The 21,928-nt window shown below is 33.2% G+C and overlaps 1 protein-coding gene across 1 annotated transcript in view; it reads right to left on the reverse strand.

The window, feature by feature from the left end:
- Positions 1 to 21,928, reverse strand: part of LOC126494487 (dystrophin-like) — a 449,593-nt gene that overhangs the window by 97,789 nt on the left and 329,876 nt on the right. Inside the window, exon 25 of the mRNA XM_050131854.1 lies at positions 11,525 to 11,686. Coding sequence (XP_049987811.1) covers positions 11,525 to 11,686 — 162 coding nt within the window. The remainder of the gene's footprint in view (positions 1 to 11,524; positions 11,687 to 21,928) is intronic.

Below are 21,928 nucleotides of genomic sequence, written 5' to 3' on the forward strand. Positions count from 1 at the left end.
GGGAGGCGGGGAGGAGGCGGAATTTTTTTTTTCAATAAAAAAAAAAGAGTTTCAACCGAGAAAAAAAAATTCTTCTGACATTGTGAGCAGTGTCGATGTTCAGAATAAGAAAGGAACTAAACATGAAACAAAGACTAAGGAACAACAAAATTTTTTAGTCATGTAAAAAGGCATTTATCAAAAATTAAATAGAAGTAACAATTAGCCATTATGGCAATACAATCACAATAAAATTAGGTATAATTTCTCCCATCCTGAATTACTATTATTTGAAAAAATTAAACAAGTACAGGTAAGTTTGCAGAGAAAAAAAGAACCTGTATTCTGTTGGCAGCAATGTAACTTAATATTACTACTATAAATGACAATACAAACGCTATTCAAAGTTCTCTCTATGTAATGTTTAATATACCTGCCATACTAGCAAGTATACTACTGAAATTATTAAACTCTGGATACAAAAAAGATAGCTAGGTATTCATATTTATTGTGTCAATATTCACAATAGCTTAGATATGAATTTAGTCTATTTGTCCATCAAGAAATGATTGTATAAAGAAATTATGGTATATGTAATAAATGCACCCAAGTAAATATTATTAAGCCATATAAAAATGACATGCTTTCATGGGAAGCAAAATGGATTGTTACATTATATTATCTTGCTATATAGAACAAATATATGTTAATCCAAATCTTTAACAATTATAATAATTACAGAAAATATTCAACTGGTAATATTCATAGTTACAGGTCATTCTTAATAACCCAGGATAAGTTTTTTGGGTGCAATGATCCATACCAGAGGGTGAAGAGGAGGGAATAAGTTAGGGGTATGGGAAGATCTTAATGGACTCCCACAGGAACAATGGGGATAGAACAATGATCAGGTCTAGAGAAAAAAATGTAGTAAAATTTCATTATGACTTAGTCTTTTCTTTAGTATACAGATACATCCACTTAAAGCAGAAAGATGGCTTGCTTAGGGGAAAAGTAAACAAAAAAATCTCAGCCAACAAATAACATCAGCCACTAAAGCCCTCATGCAGAAACAAAAACAATACAAAATTGCAAGACCCCATGACTCTTTCAAATATCATGAATCCCATAAAAATGGCCCCAAAGAGAAAGGCTTAAAAGAAGGGTGATAATTATCTTCAAATAACTCAGACACAATCATACTCTGAGAAAACACACACATACACACAGACAAAATATAAAATTCAATAAGAAAGTAAATCCAAGATATTAAAGATATTGAGTAAATAAATAAGCACTTAAGGGAAGCCTGTAACATGCCACTGGAAATGAAAAACCCAATAAGTCAAATATAAAACTCATTAGGAAAACCTCACTGACAGGATGGCATATGAAGAAAAAGGATTATCAGAGCTTGAAGACAAGATAAGGAAACTGGATTATTTGGTAAAAGTTAATGCTTTTTTTAATTTATAGAAAAGGGGGAGCACTTTCTAATAACAGAAACAGATCAAGTATTCAAATTACAGGTGTAGAAGGAGAATACCGTACTAAAAGCATAATACCATACTAAAATCATCTTCTGATAACTGATTGCCCATGTTTTCAAGTTATATCATTTTCATGATTTATAAACAACAGAAACAATTTAAACTTACTAATATATAAATAGAAATGTAATGTCCATCTGCCACCAGGGGATATGAAGGATCAGGTAGGCACGGCAGAGGAAGGTTGGAAATTTTTAACATAATGCATTTTAGAGAGTTTGAAAGGTTCATATTCACATCAAATAACTATGCCAGTGGGAAAAAAATAAATCTTTGTATTGTTTTTTTTGGGGGGGGGTTGTTTGTTTGTTTTTGTTTTTGTTTGTTTTTGTTTTTTTGTTTGTTTGTTTTGTTTTGTTTTGTTTTGTTTTTCGAGACAGGGTTTCTCTGTGGTTTTGGAGCCTGTCCTGGAACTAGTTCTTGTAGACCAGGCTGGTCTCGAACTCACAGAGATCTGCGTACCTCTGCCTCCTGAGTGCTGGGATTAAAGGCATGCGCCACCACCACCCGGCGAAATCTTTGCATTGTTCAAAATGTCACACACATTAAATATTAAATGAACAGTATAACACATAACATATATCATACAAAAGTGAGACTTTGCCACAATATATGGGATTTAATGCCAAGTTGTCACTTATATGGCACTGTTCCAAAGTGATTAGAGATTAAAGTTTCCTCATTTTTTATGCAGATTGTGCACATGAAACAAAGTCAGTGGCTAAATAAATTATGTAATTTAAATATAACAGTTTTATACTGTAGGAAATCTTAATTATTATATTCACTATAATAATTGAATCCATTTAATGAATTATGAATTAAATGATTAAATTTTCAGTTCATTCTACCTTAGGAAAGTCGCAGGACATGTAAAGCTTTATCTAGTACATTTATAAATTAATTAAACATATGTTAAATTCAAGTAATGATTTGTACACACTTTATACTTACTTTTTACATTATACCTTAACAAAATACTCTTCTTTGACCATGGCACTTAAAATATTTATAATTTTAAGAAATGTTATTTTGAAACATAACAATTGCTTGAATAATGCATTTATATAAGATTTTAAGCAGAATATAAATTTACTATTTAAATTATCAAAAATAAGAAAAAACATTTTTAATATTATGGTCAGGACATAAAGAAACGACATTAAGTATGGAAGAGTAAATGTGAATAAGAATAATTTCCATATTTTGCAAGAAATTTATGAATTTTTCAAAAAATTCTGAAGGTTATGCAGCTTGAACTTTCTCTCGACCCTAGTACCTATTACATGTTGGAAGAAAGAAAACAACAAATCTTGTGAAATTGTCATCCTGACTACATTTTTTAAAACTCCAATAGAAACAGTAAGCTAACAAATGCATATACTAAAATATAAGCCACATCTAAAATCACGTGGAAATTTCAGAAGCACTATCATTTTTATAAAATTTAAATAACATCAAACACATTCCATCACTGTATGGGGGTGGCTTGTGTAAGAAGTGTCTGACATAGTCTTGGACATTTAAATACTTGAGCCCCATTCAGTGGCACTGTTTGAAAGGCTTAAGTGGTATATCCTTGCTAAAGGTGGTCTTTCTGATTAAAAAGTCAACAGTATTTGCAGATTTTTCTAGTTACTTTGTGTGTTTAGTTTAACAAATGACCTTCCTATCTCTGCTATCGAGCCTGCTACCTGTTGCCGTGTTTTACCCATCATCATAGATTCTAACAGTACGGTATTACAAGCCAAAATAAACTCCAGCACTGACTGGACCAGCAAGCTGTCCACAATGCTTCAATGTGGCACATTTATCTTGAGGGTAGCAATCAACTTTCTTCTTGAACTTAAAACTCACTCCAAAGGAGAATATTCATACCGAGTATTGTAAATGCAGCCAATTGCCTATGCCTAGATAAATTAAAGACCAATAGAAGTAAATACTGGCATGTCCCTAAGCCAGCATAAGTTTTCTATATTGGAAATGCTTATCTTTATACCCACAGATATCTGTAGCCATCAAAAAAAGATTCTTTTTGTAGTGATGAAGACAATTACAGAGATCCCTAACTGGTAAAAATGCAAATGAATGACTCTGATATTCCAAAACCTAACAGACATTTGCAAGCAAACCCTATGCCTATGACTCAAGGAAAATCACAGAAAAGAGTGCCAAGATTTTAAAAGTCAGAGAGTCCATGTGGTCATCTGCTGTTACACAACATACTGTAAACATGACAAAGAAAAAGTATATTCATAAACTTTCAACAATCAGATTGCCTGAACAGGACCTGCATAATGATAGATAATACAAGTTAACAAACTAAGGTGGACAAGGAAAATTCCACATGTTCTCACCATGAAGAGATATAGGTGGTCAGTAGCTACTGAGAGAGAAAAATAAAAATATCCTCCAGGGACAAGCTCACACACAGGTTGTCTGATTCCAAGGGGTTAGTCATAAACACATAAACTAAGGGGCTCAGCATGTGTTCACATGGTGTGTGTGTGTGTGTGTGTGTGTGTGTGTGTGTGAGAGAGAGAGAGAGACAGAGAGACAGACAGAGAGAGAGAGAGAGAGAGAGAGAGAGAGAGAGAGAGAGAGAGAGAAAATACGATAACTTAAGAAGAGACCCAGAATTTGGAAAGGGGTTCGTGGGACATGTTGGAGGAGAGATGCAAGGGCAGGAGTTACTTAGATGTAGTCTGCAAGCATGCATTTCTAAAAAAAAAAAAAAATGAGGTGTTTAAAAACACAGTAATTATACTTACAAATAAAAATATTATTTACATGTTAACTAAAACAACTAAAATTAAAATACCATTTTTTTCATTTAAGATGGTAATAGGAGAAACTATAGAACAAAATAATTTTTTGAAACATAAACATATGCCTTTTCATATTACTTTACTTCATCAAATCATTCTCATGGATCAAATTAACATAAAATTGCAAAGATGATTCAACTGTAGCTACCTGAAGCATGAAATAAATAAAAGAAATGATGTCAAATAATGATTTAGAAATTTATTACTGCTAACAAACAAAAATATCACAAAACATTTGAAAAAGAAATATGATAAAAGGTATCAAGTACAGATTACTAATTACTTATTTAGATGTTGGATTTATAGTTTTATAAAGTGGACTGTAATTTTGAAATTGCATCCTTAAAAATATAGAGTTAAAGAAAGAAAATGTTCCAAAGGGTCCTGATTTTTTTTTCTTTTCAACCATGAGGGAATATATTAAAAATATAATTGTTATCATTGGTAAATAATGAGAAAATTTCAGAATATATTTTATACAAATCCAATAATCAGAAAAAGAAGACTTTTATTTCTATTTGTAAAAACAAAACTCATAAATTGAACAGACAAATGAAAACTCATTATTCCCTAGAAACTTAGGTCTCTTCTCTTCATTTGCAGTCACATTGCATTTACACTTCATCTTAAATATAAAAATAACCTGCTAAATCGCTTAAATATACTATCAAGTTCCATTGTTTAAAATAGATCCCAATCATGTTAATAATCTTGCTATTTAGAAATATCATTTTCTTTTTTATTATCTGACAGTTTTTACACTTGCAAAATGAATGTTCCTTGTTTTTACCCCATTCTCTTTCGTTCCCTTGTCTCTCTTGCTGTAAACCTTCCCAACTGTTTGCTCCCTGCTCTCATTCCTAATGTTTATGTTCTCTTGTTTTCTGACTGTCAACATGTAAGTTTTTCTGCTTTTGAGTAGGTTATAATTACTGTCACATTTCTCTTGGACATGCTTGACATAATTATTGAGTAAATCCTTGTGAATTTCAGTGAATTTTCCAAATACTTATAAAATATCTGCTAGGTAGCCTTAATATCTTGAACATTGCAGGAAGGAATAGAGGTAGGAAATGACAGAAAAAAAAAAAAAACATTTAAAGTAACAGAAGTCTTAGGCAATTCAATCAAAGAAAAAGAAATTTCTTTGTGCTTACTATTGTCTTGTATATTTTAGATTAGCAATTTCTGTGGGAGTTATTTTTGGGGAAAATATCCCCCATATAAGACATATGTCAATACAGGTGAAATCTATTATTCCTTGAAACACTCAGAATACTTTACCTTCATTGAAACGATTATTTGATACTGAAAGGTTTATTTTTATATATAGAATTTGTAGAAATTTTGCATATTAAGGTTCAATAATTGAAATCTTAAAATGTATTTAAGTTTATAATAGAAAACTGCACACCTCATTATCATACTTTCTTAGAAGACATGATTGTGCATGTTGCCTAACTACAATAAATGATGCATGATCCGATTCTAGTCTTGCATCTTCTGTAGCTAAATACGAGTCAAAACATCAAAATACCAATAATCATTTTAAATTGAAAAGTTACCCATTGTATGGAGTAACACTCAAATAGACTGTGTGCAGTGCTACCCTTGTATTTACTTTGTTGCGTGACAACAGCCAAAATCTCCACTATCTGCATTTCCTTTGTTTTGGCCCCTGAATTTGTCCCTGTCCACCCCAATCTGGAAGTGTGTGTGTGTGTGTGTGTGTGTGTGTGTGTGTGTGTTATTGGATTTACCTAAAATCAGGAAATCAGATTTAATAGGAAAATACTTTATCAACTGAGTTATATTCCCACCATTAAATTGTTTAATTTGAATATATATATTCTAAAAAGATGACCCTTTGTGAGCACATACATCAAAGAATTAGGCTGTCAAAATTAGCTATTCCAAATCATTCACAATCAAAAAGTGACTATTTACATCTTATGTCTGTTTAAATCCCTAGTGAAATCATAAACTCAATCTGATAGAGAAAAATCTGTAATTGTGACTTTATTTTTAACTCCTACTAGAACATGATGACATCAGCAAGTTCACATTTGCCCCCAATAGACTGTTTAAACATTTTATAATTTCAAAATCTAAAATTACTTGAGGGAACGCAGGACTTTGACATATGTTCATAATGTAAAGCACTATAAGCATGTAGCTATTTAAATATAGTTACCTGTGTCCTGTAAATTGATAAAAGTTCTTCTAGTTAGTTGATCTATTACATATATGAAATTAGAAATAGTGAAATAATAAATCAAAATTCATTTTGAAATGTACACATACAATGTAAGTTCTACCTGTGTTAACTATGTGTAGTGAGTGGTTCTCAGCTATTTCTACTGTTTTCACCCATTTTCCATAGGAGTGATGCCACAACCAAAATAGAAAAATAGTCAACAATAAGTGAAGGGTCACTCTGACCTTCATCAACTAAAACCGTTAGACAGTTATCAGTAAAGTCTTTGTAAGATTGGTGAGAAGTGAAATATAGAGAACCCAAAATACCAAACCTAAAGAAAAAAGTATCCTCGGTTATTTCAGAGTACTCAAAAGTGTTTCTAAACTTTCTGCTGACTGAATGTACCCTTACTTAATAATTCTGAGGTGCGGTTTTTATATCTGAATTCTTTTTAATACCTGATTTGATTTATGAACATAAACCTTAATGCTCTCATATATTGCTATGGAAAGTTAAGAAATATTTATTAAATTTGAGTTTTGTGATTTTTTGCCATTAATACAATTGTATTTTTTTTTCCAGACAGGGTTTTTCTGTTTAACAACCCTGGTTGTCCTGGAACTTGCTTTGTACACTAGGCTGGCCTTGAACTCAGAGATAGCTGCCCGCCTCTGCTTCTGGAGTGCTAGATTAAAGGCATGTAGCACCAGTGCTGGACCAAATGGATTATTTTATTTGTATAATTGCTTCAAAGAAGTATTTAAGGAGTTTGACATTTTAAATCTTAGTGTTTTTAAATGGTCCATAAGTCTAGGGTTTTACTACCCTACAAGATACATTTCTGCATCTAAATGAGGCTGTGTGTTTTATTTTATTTGAATCAATTTATAATATACTAGGCAGCTGAAACATTTCAAATGGTGATTTTTAATATTACTATTTGAAATTAAATATACAGGCCCACTTGTGCTGTTTTAAGGATATACTTTTATGATTAAAATTGGTTAAGCTTTGTTTCTATAAACGCATATCACTAAATACGAAGGACCATACTTTTCTAAAAGGTAGATGTCAACGTTACTGTGTTCTAATGATGCTAGACAATTGCTCAGTGGAAATAATGATTAATTGGGGGCACTTTCTGAATGTAAATGTGGAAAAGTTAAGCATATTCACCTATATATACTTTTATGTACAATAAGACACAAATGTCAGAAGTTTGTGACAAAACATATATCACCATATAGTTACAATGGTTTTATACATGAGGCTCTCAATTTAAACTGAAGAAACGGAAAGATGTATTTTAAAATTCTATTTAGTAGCAAAACTAGTAGTGCACCACACGGTGGAGACAGACACTCACAAATCCCCAGGATCGGCATCTCTCAGATCAAAGCTCTTATGTAAATGAATAGCATTCACAGAAACACTACACACGCACTTGTTTGTTGTTTTGTTTTTGTTTTTTTTTCTTTTTTTCTGGTTATTAATGAATTATAACAAGAATGCAATTTCTGTTGAGGAACACAAAGCCCACTCATTTTTAAATTGGTATCAAACTATTGACCTGCATTTAAGGAATCACATTTCAGTCTTTTTCTGCCAATATAAAGCATTCAAATCCATTCCCACCACAAACACAAACTTCAGAGAATGTAATTTTGCTGGCATTCTAAGTGGCTCCTGTGTCTGGAACATTGCTTAAACTCTTGTTTCACAGACTGCTTCTGTACTCTTCAACTCTGCTTCAACAGGTGCTTCAACTGAGCCTTTAGGAAATGCTACCCTTCAAGGAAATCTAGTACTTCATAGCTCTTTTACAGAAAAAAAAAATTGCAGTCATGGGCAAAGGAGAGGTTGGGATGAAATAATGTTCAACAGTTTGGAGGTGTTTTGTATTCTCCAATGTTACATATTGTCATTTACATAACAAGGGACTCAGTTTCGAGAAATATCTTTAAAAGTTAAGTGTAACCTGGAAAATTGATTTGAATTTGTTTGTCTGTTTGTCGTGCCTATGAAATGTGCTGGAGCAAAGGAGGAGCACCAATTGTGCCAGTGGGCAACCGATGACTAATCCAGCCTGAGACACACACCATAAGAGTGAGCATGCCCTTGAAACAGCCTAGAGCCTCAGAACCCAGAGGCTGGGTGGTCCAGAGACAAAGGATAGAACCAAACACGACTAGAGAAAAAAAAATGTTAATGTAATAATGCCTAATGATATTCTGCTATTCCCTTAGATTAGTACCTAGCCCAGTTGTCATTAGAGAGGCTTCACCCAGAAACTGATGGAAACAGATACAGAGACCCACAACCAATCTCCAAGAATCCTACTGACGAGGAGGAATGATTGTAGGACCAAGCAGGGTGAAGAACATCAGAAGAAACCCCACAGAATCAATTACCCTGGGCTCATAAGAGCTCAGGGAGATTGAATTGACAATCAGGGATCCTGCATAGGTCTCACCTTGACCCTTTGCCTATATGTTAAGCTTGGTTTTCTTGTGGGACTCCTAAGAGTGTGAGCAGGTGCTGTCACTGATTCTTGCTGACTTTCAGTACCCTACTCCTCATACGAGGTTGCCTTGGTCAGCCTTAATACAAGGGAAGGTGCTTAGAGTTACTGCAACTTGATATGCCATATTTTGTTGATGTTCATGGGAGGTCTGCCATTTTCTGAATAGAAAGGGACGAGGAATGAATTGGGGAGGAGGTCAGAGAAGAGGTGGGGGAGGGACTTTGAGGAGAGGAAAGACGAAAAACCGTGATAGGGATGAAAAATAAATGAATTAAAAAAGGTTAAGTGGACCAGAAACACTTGGAAATTTGATTTGAACTTGTTTGAACTCCAGCCTTGCTTAAAATTCATTTAATGTATATTAACTTAACTGAGATGTTACTTGAAAATATTATTAAACTTCTATATTTAACATTAACATTTAACACAATCATATATACATATAAAATATTACTTTATACACATATATATTCCTAAGTATATACTGTTAAATCTGTATAACATTATATTAGTCTGTTTACAGAGCTGAGGTTTTATAATTTAGAATGCCAAAGAAACTATTATATGTATGCTATAGAATACTGTACCAGAATTATATACCATGTTCTTTCAAAACAAGCAAGTTTTTTCTAAAAGCTCACATTTTTACCTAAGTCAATAATAGTCTGTCTTTAATGTGTTACTTATTATTTCACTCTAAAAGTCTCAAAACTGAGTCTTTATAAATTTTAATGTGGTACTTTTTAATTTCAAAATTATACCATTAAAATGATTTTCTTCTATTCAGAAACCTTCAGTCATTCTATATTCATTCATCCCTCCAAGGATACACCACTATTTTTTTAAAGTAGAACTTCTACTTTACTCTTAGTTTATATACATGACGTCCTCAATTTATTATTAGTTTCTGTTCACTATTTTTAGATAGTCACACAGATAATTAACACTAGAGTACTTGATTAGGACTTTATAAGGTTACTTTTTTAGTGCCTGTACTGGAGTGACCAAATATCAAAATATAAAGTAGCTATTATCTCTATTTCCATTATAATATATATTGTTCTTGTCTCAAGACTGATCTTACCAACAAAATTTCCCTCCAGAATAAATTTGTTATTTGACAATTGCAATAATGTGGATTCTATAAAGAATGCATTCTTCTGAAATTTGCCATACTATGAAAAAAATCTTATCATCTACCGCAAATGCCCAGAGACTTCATTTTTTAAATGTGGACAATGTGGTAAACTACTAAATGTTAGTATGTGTCACAACAAATTGTGATTCAATGTAGTATAACAGCATTTATTGCCAAGATCTATAAATCCTAAATTTTAAACAATTATTTGCCTTTTAAAGTAAAATGCTTCTAGAATTTCTATAAATAAGGTAGAAGAGGAACTATGGGAATTACACATCACTTTTTAATACCTCATATATCATTTCATAGAGATATTAATTATAATTGGTTATTATGTATATAATATATGTATATGATTTTTACAAAAGCTATTTACTGTCCTAACACATAGCACAGGTTTAAAAATTTTAACTAATGATACACATGTGATTATACTTACATTTGCATGTTATTTAAAAATGTAAATTTGTGCAGGGTGGTGGTGGCACACATCTTTAATCAGAGAACTCAGGAGGCAGTGGCAGGAGGATCTTTGTGAGTTCAAGGCCAGCATGGTCTACAGAGTGAGTTCCAGAACAGAAAGAGCTGTAACAAAAAGAAACCCTGTCTCGAAAAAAAAATAAAAAAACAGATATTTGCTGATTAAAATTCTTACCATATGAAATATGTTAGGGTATGGAATTTACTTAGTTAATTCCTATATATGGGATTCATTTTCACATTAAATAACATTTTCCAGGAAATGCAATTAAAAGTAATTGATAATTTGGGTTGAAAGCATGGGTGTATGTGAGTTTCTGCACATGAACACATCCAGTGTGATTAATAGTAACAGGGTGAATACTTATTTCTACTCTGTGGTTAGCTACTTGTAGCATATGAATATGAAATCAGAAACAATTTTTAGAACTTTGATTCTCAGCATACAAAATAAGTATTTGAGACAAATGATTGGGGCTACTGTTTAAGAAAAGAAAAAAATATTTGTGTCATGTTAATTGTTATGGTTCCACTCAAGGTTGACTATATTTCTGAAACATTTGTGAACAATAAATATCAGATATCTTGGTTTTCATTGCCTCTGCTGGAAATTGGTGTACTGTAAACTTTGAAAAGTAAATCTCAGAACTGTAACACTGACTTCTTTAAGCGCTTACTTCAAAATAGACAAATGAGTATATGAAAGGAAACCTCTTCATGATTAATTAAATAACACGTAAGTATGAATGTACAATATCCCACTGGAGTAAAAACATTAAGACTATAAAAGTAAAAACAATGCTTATTTCCAGTTATACTTACCTGGGCTTCCTGAGGCATTTGAGCTGCATCCACCTTGTCAGCAATATAAGCTGTCAACTGTTTGTCAATGAATTCAAGGGACTCCTGAATTAAGTTTAAGGATTTTTCAATCTCCTGGGCAGTCTGGATACTCTGTTCAAGCAACTTTTGTTTCCTCACAGCCTAGATAGAAGAAAAAGTAATAGTGGATTATTGAAATGTTAACTTTTAGGAGATTTTCAGCAATTCCTATCACACAGACAACAAAGAAACTAGACTCTTTCACGATCACCTTTTTGTAAGACAGATTGCGTAGCTTTCTGGTACTCATTCAGCTCTGCTCACATAAAGAAAAAGAAAAGACAAACCACATCAACTTAGTACACAAGATCAGAGGTGTCTGCAGAAAAAAAAGTCACAGAATCTTGCACATCAAAGGAAGAAGCTGGAAGAAAACATTAGCCAAATCATCTCAGTTGTTGCATTCTGCCGTTCTCAGGCTGAGTGCTCCTCCTGATCTTATTAGATAGTTCAAGAGATTTGGTTTACTTAGAATAGGGTCAACGTCATCACAATCCAATTCAGGACAGATAATCCACTTCCACCACCGAGACACATATACAATCTGTTCTGAATGGGCACCTTTTCGAAAAGAGAAATTAAGATAACCATGCGTTTAAGGATTTGTTTTGAATTCAGTTTTTACTTTGCTTTGTATGGTTGTTTCCCCTCCCTAGTTTCCTTTACAATTTGCATTATGAGAACTGTACAGTTGAATAATGCCACTGTTGAAGTAGAACAAATAGTCACTAAACTTAATATAGCTGTAATGAAATGTGAATAGGCCAACTTATCACTTTCAACTCTTAATAGCAAGGTGAAGAGATCGGAAGGTCTACCTTCCAGGATCTAGTGACATTTAAAAGAATCCTTCTAAGGTAAATTATAAGGCCAAAAATTTGTAAATTTCTTAAGCCATCCACAACATATAGCTTAGGACTGATTGTCATAATGTAGTTCTGATAATTCCCCTTTCCAAAGTTTGCACTAGGATTTCAAAATGTTCCTGGGTTTTATATTATACATATGTGAATAAGCACACACATATACATATATAAGAAAAACATATATGAGATGTTACTATTGTTTAATAAAACCAATGTAGAACATTCTCAAGAACAAATTCATAAAAGATATCTGGAAAAGGAAAAAGGAGCTGGGAGGCTGTATGAATACTGGTCCTACACTTGGTACTTTCTAGGACCTGTTATATACAACTCCAATGTTCTGTTTGAATTTTTAAAAATATCATTGTTGGTTCATTCCCTTTTTGTTATTTACACTTGAGTATAAAAGTATGAACTTCAAATTTATGTTTTGATGTAAATATATCATCTCCTATGATTATATTTAAATCCCATTATCACCCCCACATCTTCTCCCTTTCTAATAACAAAACGTTATATATCTACATTGCAACATTTTGATATTTGTATGTGTTGTGGAATATTTAAACTGGTCAATTTAAAATAATATGTAATATAACCTTCTAAATTAATCTATTAAATATAAACCGAATTTTCTTTATATTCTCACAGTCTCCATTATTTTAAAATTTGCATTAATATATCTCATTGTAGTTTCCCATTAAGAGTGTATATTTACTTTGGATTCTTAGTGCAAATAAGGTAAGAGATTCTGTCTACCTAGTTCTTTACGGAGTGTCAGCTCCCAGATCAACACCTTTGTGCATGGTTAATGAATGCTATAAACGTTTATTTATTTAATGACAAAACTGAAAATTTCAAGCAGCTGAAGAATGGATTTATAATGAAAAGAGGAACTAAAATGTAAGCACTAATTAAAAGATATTACATTTGCAGAACAATCCTTCCTTATATTATGTTTGTATTAAAAGTATAAGAATAAGTATAAGAACATTATATGAAGCAACCTTTAATATATTTCTATTAAAATATTCTAAGATTGATTAGTGAGACCTTGTCCAGTGCTCTAATTCAAATAATTCTCTTTATTTCAGTTAAAACAACAACCAAGTTTCTTTCCATAGTGATTCAAATAACAGTGCTCATAGTTATAATGAGAGCCTCCTGCAAGGTAGTAAAGACTGTCAATAGTAGACAGAGTTCCTTCAGACAAGCGGGTCTCTAACTAATGATACAATGGCAGCATTGTGACAGGCGGCTGCAAAAGTCTTCCAATCACAGAACAAAGTAATTGATCAGACAGGGTTTAAATGTGGCTCTTTCTCTGAAGACAAATTCAGCATACTCCTCAGTGCACATTTATAGAATTTTAATGTAATTGAGAAGGATATAATGTAGCAGAGCTCTAAACCTTATCTCTGGATTTGCATTTATGCTTCTAAAAATAACTTTACTTTTGCATTCTTGAGATTAAAAGGTCTGTATGACATAGTATGATCTAAAAGAAAACATCAAAGGATCTGAGGTGGGTTGTTTCTTAGTCTAGTCTAACAGACAGGCAATAGCAGAGTGATTACATGGATTGTTTGATTATCTTAGGCAGTGCAATGAAAGACTTGATGTCAATCCAAGCTTTGAACTAGTCATGGCTTAAGCTGCTTTCTATTTTTAAACATCTTATTAGGCAGACCCCAAAAGGATGCCAGACTGTGACTTTTCAGGACTCTATGAAATGCTTGACCTGCTACTAGCCTAAGTGGAATTAGTAGGAATTCCTACAATGACCAACTGTTGCTTTAAAATGTAATTTCATAACTTTAGCTAATTCACTCCGCAATAACAAGAATTATAGAGATCAACAGAAATAGCAAATATTAAGGGAGTTAGAAAAACATTAAAAGGCTAGCAATAAAAAGTATATGAATGTGAAAACAAAATCTTAGGAATGGCTGTTAAGAAATGAAGAAACATTAGTACAACTTTTTGCAAATGAATGATAGTGCAAAAGAAAATATTTTTTAGAACTTACTGCTATTTTAATGTGCTCAATATAAAATAAAAATTCTTTCAAAATAAAATTTTGTGGTTTGTTTTTTGCCAGAAAATAACTATAAACTGATAATTGTTCAGATTCTCATGCAGTTCCCTTTTGTGTAACAGTATAAAAAATTATGATGCTCCATTGCACTATAAGAGCAGAAAATAAAATTGGGCGGAAAGTTGGGGATGGACACAGTGATGAACTGAATATTAGAGGCATTAGAAAGAGGAGTGGGGCATGAATATAATCAAAATAGTTTTGTATAAAATTCTGAAAGAAAAATATTTTTTATTAATTTTTTATATTGAAAAAAATTCCTGCCTCCTCCCAGCCTCCCATGTCTCTCCCCCTCCCCCCACTCTTCTCTCCTCTCCCCACTCCTCTCTCCCTCCCTCTCCAGTCCAAAGAACTGTCAGGGTTCCCTGCCCTGTGGGAAGTCCAAGGTCCTCCCCCCTCCGTCCATGTCTAGGAAGGTGAGCATCCAGACAGGCTAGGCTCCCACAAAGTCAGTACATGATGCAGTAGGATCAAAACCCAGTGCCATTGTCTTGGCTTCTCGGCAGCCCTCATTGTCAGCCATGTTCAGAGAGTCCGGTTTTATCCCATGCTTTTTCAATCCCAGTCCAGCTGGCCTTGGTGAGCTCCCTATAGATCAGCCCCACTGTCTCAGTGGATGGGTGCACCCCTCGCAGTCAAAATATTTTTATATAAGGAACTCTGGAAGGATAAATTGATTGAATGAAACTACTAAGAAGTAGAATGAAAATGTATTAGAAATATGATGATATATTATTCCAAAGTAGAGAAAATTAAGAAAAACAAGAACCAATAATATTTTACAAAACATTACTTTTAAAGAAATGGTGTATCTTATACATTTATTAGATACAACACAAAATATGTAATATTTATCCTTTAGTAGAGAGCAGATAAGCTCATGATTGAAAATACATCTGGAATATGAACATTTTAATCACTAAAGTAGTATATTATTAGAAAATTATAATTTGTCATTGCTATATAATACAGATTTCTAGTAAAAACATATTTATTATGAATATCATATTCTTAAGTATTAAGGTATATATAATGCCCCATAAAAGTAAGAAGAATGTAATCAAAGTATGAGCAGATCATGAATTATTAGGGAATATGATATTTTCAATCATAGGGAAAAATAGAAAATGAAATCTAAGTTGCTTGTACTAAAATAGTATTAAAAATAATTTTATATAAAATTCCCTATTCATACCTGTCCTTCATTCCTTTGTTGTACTATACATTCCTTATACACATGCATACACACACACACACACACACACACACAGGTTGCAGGGCCAGGTGTAAGAGTGTTTGCCTAGCATGTGCAGGTCACAGGTTCAATTTCCAGCAAAGGAATGCTAACTACATTTATACCCCAATGAAAGTTAAAATACATGTCACCCTATTCTGAATATATAAACATGACAATAGTATCAGCTGTTCACTTTTCTCCATTTTCTTTCATTCTTATTTTCTAGAGAAATTAAGAGTGTTGTGAACCCAGTGGCTTAAAAAAAAGGCAATAGAGATGCAGATCATTCTTTCATTACTCTTCCTTTTCAGGATAAATGTTGAGCTAAAAAATAGAAAAGAGAATTATAGCAAACATGAGGTTGGAATTTTAAGCAGAACAAAGCAAGAATTAAGTCTTTCTTTCACAGATACAGGAAATAACTAGGAAGACACCAACTCAGGATACCAGTAACAAATATTAGGTAAATAACAATTTGAGGTAAATCAGGTTGAGCTATTTACAACAAATTGGCAATCAAAATGTATGAGCTAAATTCATGTAAAACCTGAGAGGGCTTGGAAAAAAAATTCTAGGAACTAGAAAACAAAGTTTAGTTGCATTTTTTTTTTTTCCTGGATGGGCTCTGCTTACTGGCAGCATGCTTTAGAGAGGTCTTCCTGAATCAACCATAGCAGGAAAAAAAAAACTTGTAGTTTCAAAATGGTGATTTCCTGGTTTGCCAGCATGAATGTCTCTGACTCTTTTGGGAGGTCTGGCTATGGAACATTTAAATAAGATGTGTGAGCAGAGTGCTACAACTTACTTAATGGTAATAGAGACGCACTGTGTGCCTGAAAACTGTGAGCATGGCTAGCACTAAACAGACCTCTGCCCTACTGTGTTGGACTGGGCAGAGCCAAAAGTCAAAGCAGCCTTAGTCTTAATAATGATACTTAGCATTTTAAGAAGCACTTCTGGTCAGAAAATAATTACATATATGCAATAAAGATAAATCCAGATGGAAAAGACCTCTGAATGGGTCACAACGTTGGATAAATGCACATAGGCTTGGTAGAGAGAATAATAATAGTATAGAGAGTTATTAAAAAGTAGATGATTTTTTTTAAAAAATGAAACAAAGTCTTTAAAGTGACAGAGTACAAACAGTCATAGATTAAAAAAGGAGCAAATAAAAATAAGCCATGTAAAGATGGGATATACATAGAACTTCTAGATTATGTATATTATTGTGTTATCTTTGAATTTTTTGTCTGCAGAGAAACATTTTATTCTGAGGAATGCTAAGCTAAACCAGCCTCTATATTTTAAAGATATCTTGTTTCCAAACTTTGGGTATAAGGATTTATTACTTTGGAAAAGATTTTCTGCTTTTGTTTCCACAGAGGATGAGAACCTGTGGATTTATTCCAGGCTAATGTGGTTTGATTGACCAAGATCTCCCTGAAAGGTCACCATGAACACTTGCAAAATTATTTTGCCCCCCCCCAAAAAAAAGCAGGAAGCAGTTTGGAGAGAACTATGCTCAAATTCCCAAATATTGCTTATAAATGTTTGTTTACATTTAAAGGAGGATATGCTATAGATATGAATACTTTGCATTAGTATGGATCTTGGGTTATTGATACAAATTTAAGGTCAATTTTGGTTTTTGTATATTTCTGCTCTTGATTAAGATATGTTTGTGTATCTCATTTAAAAATACAATGTATAATTAAGAAATATTGGTTAGTAAATAATCATCTATAATAGTCAAGCTTATAGTCATGTTAGTTAGGTTTTCTAGATATATAGAGAGATATTTCAGTTAGACAGATTATTTTTTAAATCTTTCAGGGACCTTCTGAATATGGCATTTAAAGTGTTTTAATAATTAGGACTTTTCATGACATGAGACACATCTGTTCCTGGCAGCACCAATCTACTTCAAGAGGATGATGGGCATTGAAGAGGCTTGTTAAAAAGTTGGTTAGCCTTTTATCCAAGACTCTGATCTTATCTGCACTGCTTGATGATATGCTGTATGAACTGGACATGCAGGACTCACAGAGCAATGACTGCTGGACTTGCCTAAAGGAGAAACCATCCTTCAGAGTTTTTGCTTCATGAAAGAGACTGCCAGAATATGCTGCCAGGACACAAAAGAAAGTGACTGAAAAACTACCAATATAGGCAGAGCTGTCTTAGAAATTTCCTGCTTCAAGGAAAAGCATGAGCCTATAGGCTGAAAATGGATGCCCCAATGGTTCAGAAGAACTTTGGGTGACTCTCCAGGTCGCAAGAAGTCTCTGTCATTTCTAGAGTTTTGGAAGTTGCCTACAATGTACTTTCTTTTTACTTAAGTAATATTATATCCTTCTGGAGTCTTTGATGGAGTTGAAGAACAGATATTTATAGTTTTTGTTAGATATAATAACAGATAATGTAGATATAAATATTCTAACTGTAATTCTTGCTTGATAACTGTTTTCCATAATTTTACTATGTTAAAGTTAAAACCTTCCTTTTTCTTTAAGCTAAAAATGGGAGGCAATGTGGAATTCCCCTCTGTATGTTGTGAATACCATTGGTTAATAAAGAAACTGCTTTGAGCCTATATAAGAGCAGGGCAAATAGAGCTAGGGCGCAGAAAACTAAATTGAATGCTGGGAAAGAAGGGAGAGTGAGGGAGAAGCCATGGAGCCACTTTCAGAGACAGACACGTCACAACTTTGGCGATTAAGCACAGCCATGTGGCGATACACAAATTAATGGAGACGGTTAGTTTAGGATAGAAGAATTATGCAGAAATATGCTTAAGCTATTGGCACAGCAGTAGTACAAATAATATAGTTTCTATGTGGTTATTTCAGGACTGAGAAACTGGGAACAAACAAGTGGCCTCCTACAACAATTTTTTTTCTTCATACAATATATTTGATATTCCATAATCCATGAAAATAATAATATATGATAAACTATCACTATACCAAATGCAACCCATTTTCTATTGTTTGTCACTCATAAAGAACAACATATAAATTTATACTTTCTGAGTAAGACTGAACACAATGCTTTTTGCCTACTCAATTTTATTTAACACATAAAAAAATACATCTATCATGGTCTCACTTTTTGAAGGAGCTTCAATGGATGTAACTATCAATCTTGAAGATAACTGTTTTCAGGTAATATCATATATATCCTTGACAACCAGGAATGGTAGTATTTTTTGAAAATAAACATAGAATACTTTTCTGGATAATATAGGCCCATAATAGATTGAGGTATTTAATTTACCTTGAAATAAAACACTACTGTTTATATTTGAATCAATGATCAATCAATATGGAACATGTTTCCTACTTAGTGATATATCTCTCAGTAAGTAAAAATTTCCCTCTGTACTGGGATTACTGAACCTTTAGCATAATTTCTAAATGTAAAAGTAATGATATTTATTGATCAAAATACTCCAATGATTTCAATAGTTTTGAAGACAATTAAGAATAAGATGGTTTATAGATATTGCTTAATAATATCCTAATTAACTACATCACATTTTAAATCTTTAAATGCAAAAGAGTAAATATGTACACTCTTTTCTATTTAGGTAATTGCAAATCTTTCAAGTATTTTGCCCACCAAAGGCTCCAATGAAATTTTGTAGATTTTTTTCAGGGAATGTGGCTATTGTGTTTCATTTAGATGGAATGTGCAACCTGAATAGTAGAAACAAGATGTAGGAACCGCATCATTTTCCTTTTGCTTTCTAAGCTTTCTATACATTGCGTGAGTTATAGACTGAAATTATGAAGACTCATATGTGGTGCTGTGATGATGGTGATCCCACAAGCGCTGGCAAAGCTGTTTGTCACATTCAGTCCCTGCTAGAGACCATGCCTACCTAGCAAAAAATACTTTCATAAATATGCAATCTAGTTGAAAGGCACATAAGATGGTCCCAAACCTCATTCTTCCTTATTCTCCTATACCCAGAGTTTTCATATCATCTATGTATGGTATGGATAGCACTATATCTTTCATATGAGTGAAAGAGTAATCAGGTTTTCAGTTGTTTGGACACCCTTGAATATAGGATTCAAACAGTTGTGGTAATTACAGAATTAGTTTAAAATTATGATGAAGGACAATATCTATAGCTATGTATAACTGAATTGTCTTCCCAATGGAGAATGTTCCATCTGGATTATAGCTTGCATGGAAAGAGAAATCACAATGAAGACCAGAGAAAGATTCTTTCAATCCTATTAATGTTTGGCTGTGGTTGACTATAAAGAGTTGGTTTTGTGCCAGGAGGGCTATACAGCTATGAAGGACAATCACTTTTCCACATGCTTGGTTTAATTGTGCAGAAACTGGAGATGACCTATATTAGTAGAAATCAGCGATCACGCAGCTGTATTGAGCTGGTCAAAAAATGCTAATTGCCCTTAGTGGGAGTGAATCTTAAATAATTTAATATTAGACAGCCTTAATCTCTTATGAGTAAAATTATTGACTAGTGTTAAAATTAATCTAAATAATCATCAAAACCTATAGAAATACGTTTTTCAATTACATTTGTTAATCAAGATTTTTTAAACTAGAAAATGGAAGTTGTAAAGAGAACACATATATACTACTGCATGGAACTGCATGATTTCTAAAGTTGAGAGTTGAAAGAAAATATATCTCAAAAATTAATAAATACTGTCTTTGAAATTTTCTGCTTCATGGAAAAGTATACTGGATACTATGGGTCTGTAGGCTGAAAATAGATACCCCAATAGTATAGAAGAACTTTGGGAGTCTGTCCAGGCAGTGAGATGTCTCTGTCAACTCTAGAGTTTTGGAAGTTGTTTACAATGTACTTTCTATTTATTTAGGCAATATTATATCCTTCTGGAATCCTTGATGGAGTTGAAGAATTTATTGTTATAGTTATAGTTTTTTAGTTATGATAAAATATAAAGCAGACATAAGTATTATGAGTATAATTATTGCTTGATAACTATTTTGTTATATATAATTTTAATAAAGTTAAAATATTCATTATTATTTAAACAGAAAAGGGGAGGTGATGTGGTATTCCCCTCTCTATGCTATGAATACAATATGTTAATAAAGGAAGTGTCTTGGACCTATGCAGGGAATAGAGGTAGGTGGGGAAAACTAAACTGAATGCTCAGAGAAGAAAGACAAAGTAAGGCGAAGCCGCCAGAGACAGACATGCTGGTAGGCCACTAGCTTCATGGTAAAATATAAAATAATGGAGATGGGTTAATTTTAGAGGTAAGAGCTAGCTAGCAATACACTTAAGCAATTGACCAAGCAGTCATTAATTAATACAGTTTCTGTGTGATTCTTTTAGGTCTGAACTGCCGGGATGCCGGGAACCAACAAGCTGCCTCCTCCAACATTCTTGGAAGACTGTTTACTGTCTAAAGGCTTGCAGCCCAAGTACCTAAATTTGGATTTTCAAACCCATCTAAAAGTTAAACTCCATAGCACAGAAAGGTTAGTTATCCTAAAGCTTCCATAGTGGATGGGTGCAACAAGAGTTGGCTAAAGTCTTGGGCCTGTATCCTGCCTTTCATAGTAGTAAACAAGACAAGAGATCAAATATTAAAGAAAGTTCATTTGAGCACAAATATGCAATGTTTTCTTCTGACCTCCACATGTGCAGTGATACACACATGTGCATGCACACATACACACACACACTCAATCACATATGGAAAAAGTAAGAAGAAGAATGAAAATGAGGAGAAGGAGGAGGAGAAGAAGAAAGTGCAATACTGTTGGATTAGAAAATGCCACTAGTGGCATTAGAACAAAAATAGCATAAGGCAGAGTACTACAAATTTTGAATTTATCAATAAGGATCAAACAATTATCCAATTTTTTTTTTTGCCCAGCAATCTTGTCTATGTCCCCAGTTAGGTCCTTGGGTAGCTGAGGATAGAGAACCTGAAATGACCCTAGCCTATAGCCATACTGATGAATATCTTGCATATCACCATAGAATCTTCATCTAGCGATGGATGGAGATAGAGACAGAGACCCACACTGGAGCACCGGACTGAGCTCCCAAGGTCCCAATGAGGAGCAGAAGGAGGGAGAACATGAGTATGGAAGTCAGGACCACGAGAGGTGCACCC

Source organism: Alexandromys fortis, unplaced genomic scaffold (genome assembly GCF_014885135.2).
Source record: "Alexandromys fortis isolate MF-2015 unplaced genomic scaffold, M_Fortis_MF-2015_v1.1 scaffold_384, whole genome shotgun sequence".
In the NCBI taxonomy this organism is placed as follows: domain Eukaryota; kingdom Metazoa; phylum Chordata; class Mammalia; order Rodentia; family Cricetidae; genus Alexandromys; species Alexandromys fortis.